The 6,716-nt window shown below is 36.4% G+C and overlaps 1 protein-coding gene across 3 annotated transcripts; it reads left to right on the top strand.

Annotated features, from left to right (window-relative positions):
- Positions 1 to 1,368: 1,368 nt before the first annotated feature.
- Positions 1,369 to 6,482, top strand: allc (allantoicase). Of its 3 annotated transcripts, none has more exons than XM_067418597.1 (11): positions 1,369 to 1,583; positions 1,705 to 1,755; positions 1,852 to 1,939; positions 2,280 to 2,399; positions 2,495 to 2,574; positions 2,667 to 2,799; positions 4,251 to 4,430; positions 4,725 to 4,798; positions 4,878 to 4,986; positions 5,409 to 5,554; positions 5,632 to 5,769. In XM_067418597.1, exons 1-10 carry the CDS (start codon positions 1,494 to 1,496, stop codon positions 5,540 to 5,542), a joined length of 1,059 nt encoding a protein of 352 aa, XP_067274698.1. In that variant the 5' UTR covers positions 1,369 to 1,493; the 3' UTR covers positions 5,543 to 5,554; positions 5,632 to 5,769. The 3 variants fall into 3 exon arrangements, with proteins under 3 accessions (XP_067274698.1, XP_067274696.1, XP_067274697.1); XM_067418595.1 differs by having other exon boundaries at positions 1,372 to 1,583; positions 5,409 to 5,536; positions 5,632 to 6,482; XM_067418596.1 differs by having other exon boundaries at positions 1,375 to 1,583; positions 4,251 to 4,406; positions 5,409 to 5,536; positions 5,632 to 6,482.
- The last annotated feature ends 234 nt before the right edge of the window (positions 6,483 to 6,716 follow it).

The following is a 6,716-nucleotide window of genomic DNA, read 5'->3' as shown; positions in this document are numbered from 1 at the left end:
CGTGATTGTCACTCGCCCTATATTTATATTATATTTAAATTGAGTTTTTATCTTGTAAACATAATTTAGTATGTTTTTAAAACTATTTGAAATATGAGGACATTTGAAATGTTCTCATAAAACCACATTTAGTGTAATACCAGTGTAATACTCATGTAGTTATACAAATTTGTATCCTCATAAACCACATAAACAGGCTCACACACACACACACACACACACACACACACACACACACACACACACACACACACACACACACACACACACACACACACACACACACACACACACACACACACACACACACACTCACACACACACACACACTCACACACACACGTTGGTCTATGTGGTTTACAGGGACTCTCCATAAGTGTAATGGTTTTTATACGGTACAAACCGTATTTTCTATCCCCTTACACTGCCCCTGCCCCATAACCTACCCATCACAGGAAACATTCTGCATTTTTACTTTCTCAAAAAACATCATTTAGTATGTTTTTAAGGCCATTTGAATTATGAGGACATTTGTCCTCATAAACCACATTTATAATGTAATACCAGTGTAATACCCATGTAGTTATACAAATTTGTGTCCTCATAAACCACATAAACAGGCTCACACACACACACACACACACACACACACACACACACACACACACACACACACACACACACACACACACACACACACACACACACACACACACACACACACACACACACACACACACACACACACACACACACACACACACACACAACCAAAGCAGTAACAATTAAAATGTATTAGAGTATCAATAATGCAGTAGTCTAGTACTTCAGGGAGACAAAAAAAGCTTTTTAGACATTTGTATCTGTCCCTAACAAGATGAACATTTTTGATCTTAAATTGTATTTATTTTGTTTAATAAATGGTTAAAATTTGTTAACCTAACTTGACCAGCATATATTTTTTAAAATGTTTTACATCACTAACATGACTACACAAAATGTAGCCTACACTAAAATGTAATAACTTTTAAATACAATGGGTTTTATGATGGCCAAATTCCAGGAAAGAACAAAATACAAAACAAACTCAAAAGGCCACAATAGTCATTGTTCAACAGAGGGCGCCGTTTTACCGCAGAGACTACATTAATAATGACATACTCGGGTAAAAAAACGCAGTCAGTTCATACTATTAGTCAGTCAGCCAGAAATTCATAAACAGCACATTTCTGTTCTTAACCTGTGTTCTAGAAACGACCCATGATTGTGTTTCAGAATCCATTCTTTACTTTCATAATATTCAATGTGACAATTGTTGATCAAGGATGGTGGACTTTGCTCTGTTAGAGTTTGTTTTGGAGAGGGTGGTTAAGTATTATAGTTAGTCAACCTATTATAGCACAACGAGTTAGTGCTTCTCTCTTACGTTACCGTTTGCTTCTTAGGTTCTTGTAATATTAAACAAGAACTAAATTAATTAGCTCAAATCCAGCATGGCAAATCGACCTGTACAGAAGGCGGTCAGCAGTCAGCCACATTTCCTGCAGTTCAACAACCTTGCTTGTGAAACAGCTGGAGGAAAGGTGAAAAACAGTGCATTTTATTAAATATAATATACAAAGCCATAACCCTTTATGAGATTTTAAATATGTGTATGTCCTTTGTTAGATTGCATTTGCTCATAGACTAACATTGTCATTAAAGGTGATTTTTGCCACAGATGAATGGTTTGCCCCTGCCAGAAATCTTTTGAAGGTAAATTCCTTTGCTTTTACACTGGTAATATTCATATATTAACATTTTCTATAATTGTCTGAATTTAATCAACTTATGTTCCAAAATTATCTGAAGCGAGACCCTCCAGAATTCATAGCCTCAGCGTTTACTGAATATGGGAAATGGATGGATGGCTGGGAAACCAGGAGGAAAAGAATTCCAGGTATACGTCCATTTTCACAAATCAAAGTGAGTTCTCTGTAAAACTGTGAAATAGGGCTCTGTGTGTTCCTTATTTCAATCTAATGAGATCGAGTTTCATTGAGCCTGGATGAGTTAGAGCAGAATAGCTGCAGGCTACATCCTTCTCTCATCCATCCAGTCTCTCTGAAGATCTGTAAAATGCACGCAAGTGAGAAAGATGTATCGCAATACTGAGGTGCTTCCTCATCTGATCAGGCTTTCGGGGCATGTTTTGTAATCTCAAAGAGTGCTCCTTCTGTACTTACAACAGATTTGGTGATCTCATGAAAGATGCATGTGTCTCTCATCTTGTGTTAAAGGTCACGACTGGTGCGTCGTACAGTTAGGAGTTCCGGGAATAATTCATGGCTTTGATGTGGACACATCGTTCTTCACGGGGAACTATGCCCCGTACGCCGCCATTCAAGCTGCATGTCTTGGTAGTATCTATGGCCACCACCTTTGAGTATAAGGTTAAAGCATAAAGTATAAGGTTTACCTTCATTGTATCTGATATGTGTCACTTCTAAATCAGACCAGATTCCATCGTTCACTCTTGAAGGAGATCGTACAGGCATGGCAGCTTCCCCAAGCCAGTTTGAAGCTGTGTCAAAGGTGTAAAATATCATCTAGTGCTCTAGATCATGCTTAAAATCTACAGTCTGTTTCTGAGGAAACAGCTCTCAGTCTGATTTTTTGTTGAACAGCTGAACTCAGACAGCTGGGTGGAGATTGTCCCGATGACAGAGCTGAAGCCGGGTTACTCTGAATCATGCCACAATTACCTGAGTGTCTCCTATCCACACAGAGTTACCCATATCCGCCTCAACATTTATCCAGGTAATACATGTTCCGCAACATGAATCATTCGATGCAATTTTAAAAAATGACAAAACAGAGAATGTGATCATTCATAATAAAAAAATAAAAAATGGCCTAGGGGGAGATGCTACAGCGGAGCAATCTTGGAGAGCCATTTATTTTGTAAAATGAATACAAATGAAGGCTTGTAAAATGATAATAAAATATTAACGTTTTATTTATATACCACCTTAAAACTGGAGAGTATGTGTTTTTCCCCCACATTTTTAATGTGGTGTTTTATTTACTCATTTTTCTTAGCAGATGATTTCTTGCCTACAGGACAAGATTCTTTCAACAAACGGTGTAGCTTTGAATTAAAGCCGAAGTGTGTACTTTCTGTGCCACCAAAGGGAAAATAAATATAATAGCATTCCCCCTGCCCACCATTGGTTGGTCAAACTTTTAGTCCTGAACTAAACCATACTTTAAACTTTTTAGTAGTATTTTTCTTTGGGGCGCCATTTGTAAAGTGGCTCACACTGAAGATAACAGCAACATGTTGTCACATTTAGCTTCAAACAATGTTTAAAAAACTGGTATGAATTTTTGACAGTCACTTTTTTGCACATTTACAACAATATTTGTCAACTTGTAGATATTTTACATAGTTAAATCTAAATATTAAATGTTACCTAAATGTTAAATGTTAAATCTATTGTTAAATCACCACACTGCTGTATACACACTCCTGGAACGGATCGCCGGACCACAACCGCATGTGGTGTGAAAGCTTTAATCCGTTAACATGCCTAAGGAAAAAAAATATGCGCTGCAAACAGAGTATGTGTGAAACGGGCCGGGCATAACACACAGAATAACATTATAACTTTTAACACACTCAAATGCAGTTTAGATAGTGCCGACCAAGTGAAACAGTGTTGCTTTTCCTCACAATTTTAATTTATCGAATAAATTGACCTGTATGAGCATGTAATTCAGAACTTGCGGGTAGTCCGGTAGAATGAATTTATAATTTCTTTATATCCTCTGGGACTCCTGCGTGTGGCGCTGATATCGGTCTCTTATTAGTAATCGTGCCCTGCTTCATACCACAGTTATGTTAAAAAACATGAATACAGTATTTCCCGATAAACATTATTAGATCCATCGGTATGATGAAGTATGAAGTAAAAAATAAATGTTGTAAATATTCATATATATATATTCACACACATGTATACATAATATAATTAACAATAAGTTGAAATAATTTATTTCCAGAACCTGACAGTTACATTCTATTGGCCGAGCCAATGAGTCTGCGTTGGGACGGTCGGGATGCTTAAACAAATAAAGCAATGTTTTGCTACAGTGTTCACACTTTTTCTGAAAAAGATGTTTCTGCATAGAAATGTAAAAAAAAAAAAAAAAAAAAAAAAAAAAAAAACAGCTTTACAAACATTTCTTTTTTTGTTTGCTTTTTGCAGATGGTGGCATTGCAAGGCTGAAAGTTTATGGCATTGGGAAGAAGGACTGGTCAACTTTGCCTAGTCAAGACCTAGTGGACCTTGTTGCCCTGGTTAATGGAGGTGTATGTGTAGGTTACAGTGATGCCCACTACGGTCACCCACGCAATACGATTGGTGAGGGATTCTTTGGACTGACAAGTTGAGAGACATTTTATCGAGGCATTTTGTTCAGTTGAGCCAAGAGAAACCTCTAAAATGCAGATCGCTTTTACAGAAAACAATCTCTGCTTTCAATCGGGCATATCAGAAAACAACAAATTTTTCCCCCATTCTTTATTCATAATTACTTCCTACACATTTCCTACACATCACTTCCAAATAAACAAGTTATGGTCTATTTAATGACTGTAAAGTTTATTATTAAAAAACATAAAAGATTTTGAGATCTAGATCAGTACTTTGTGATTGTTTGAATGTGTGCTTCTCCATAAGCTCTAGGTAGGGCTGACAACATGGGTGACGGGTGGGAGACAGCCAGACGCCTGGATCGGCCCAAAATTTTAAGGGTAAAAGCAGTCTTGTCATTTTAGGAAACATCATAGATATCAGTTATACTCCACACAGATCCCATATATTGGTTTTCAGGTGGACGAGAAAGGCATATTGCAGGTACCAGGCTGTGAGTGGGCTGTTCTCAGACTAGGACATCCTGGCATCATAAGCAAAATTGAGCTTGACACCAATCATTTTAAAGGTACTAAAAATATTCATTATTATTATTATTATTATTATTATTATTATTATTATTATTATTATTATTATTATTATTATTATTATTATTATTATTTTTACGAAGAAACGATTAATTAAAATTTTGTTCCATTTTTTTGTCTAAATGATTTCTAAAGGATCATGTAACACTGAAGCCTGGAGTAATGATGCTGAAAATTCAGCTTTGCAACACAGGAATAAATTGCATTTTAAAATATATTACAATACAAAAACTGCTATTTTAAATGTAATAATATTTTATAATATTTATGTTTTGTTATCAAAAAATTATATATACAAAAAATCTTACTGACCCCAAACTTTTGAAACATTTTAATTCTGAGCTTGAAATGGGCTTTTCTTTTTCTTTTTTATCGGCTATTTAAAAAACAACCATCGTCTCAGGAAATTTTCCAGACTCCTGCAAGATCGAGGCCTGCAGTTTGACCCCAGACGAGGAGAACAATTTAATTCTTGACCAGTGGCGTTCTGACAAAAGCCCAGATTGGAGAATTCTCCTTCCTCCTCAAAAAGTATGAATTGCGCAGCTGGTAATTTCATTTGACTTCATCTTCAACTTTATTTCCTTTTGTTCCCTGTAATTGTGATCACAATCTTCCTCATCTAGCTGAAGGCACACCACAGACATTTGTTTTCTGGGGAGTCTGTGGTGCATTGTGGGCCTGTGACTCATGTGCGCCTGGTCATAGCTCCGGACGGAGGGGTCAGCAGACTGAGACTCTGGGGTCGACCGGTGTCCAACAGCTTGATTCGTCCTCAACAAATCTCCAAACTGTGATGCCATGATATATTTTCAACAGATGGTTACTTAGAATGATGGTCATGATGATAATGCTTTTTTTAGGGTTCAATTCTCAATATTACATAGTTGCTTATTAGCTTGCATATTACTAAGATATTAGCTGTTTATTAGTACTTATAAAGCACATATTATTCTGCATGATCATATTCTACATCCCTTAATCCTACCCAATACCTAAACTTAAACACTACAAAAACTACCTAAGCAATAAAGTTTATTGAGGGAATTCATAGTTAAAGGGATAATTCACCCAAAAATAAATTAATCATTTAAAACTGTAATCTTAAAAAGGTAATTTACTCACCCTCAAGTTGTTCCAAACCCGTATGAATTCTTTCTTCTGCTGACCACTAGGGAAGTTGTAACCAAACAGATTATTGACTACCATGGGAAAAAATACTATGGTAATCAATGGCTGCCGAGATCTGCTTGTTACAAACATTCTTCCAATATCGTCCTATGTGTTCAGCTGAATAAATAAATTCAAACAGCTTTGGAACAACTTGAGGGTGATTAAATGATGACAGAATTTTCATTTTTGGGTGAACTATCACTTTAATAGTGAATATGTGTTCCCCATACTACAGTGTTACCATCATGACATAACCATCACCTATGATATAAAATATTAACACCTTATTGTTAATAACTGTAGTAATTACCAGAGGTGGTAAAAGTACTCAAAAGTTATACTCGAGTAAAAGTATATATACCTAAATAAAAAAATACTCCAGTAAAAGTAGAAAGTCCTCCATTCAAACATCACTTGAGTAAAAGTACAAAAGTATCAGATTTAAAACGTACTCAAGTACCCAGGGCCGGCGCTAGCTCAAATGCCGCTCTAGGCAGAGCACGATCGTGCCGCCCCCCCACCTCACACTCACAATTAG

Source organism: Pseudorasbora parva, chromosome 15 (assembly GCF_024679245.1).
Source record: "Pseudorasbora parva isolate DD20220531a chromosome 15, ASM2467924v1, whole genome shotgun sequence".
Taxonomy (NCBI): Eukaryota; Metazoa; Chordata; class Actinopteri; order Cypriniformes; family Gobionidae; genus Pseudorasbora; species Pseudorasbora parva.
Note: the sequence above shows the minus strand (reverse complement) of the source record. Positions and strands in the feature narration are given on the sequence as shown.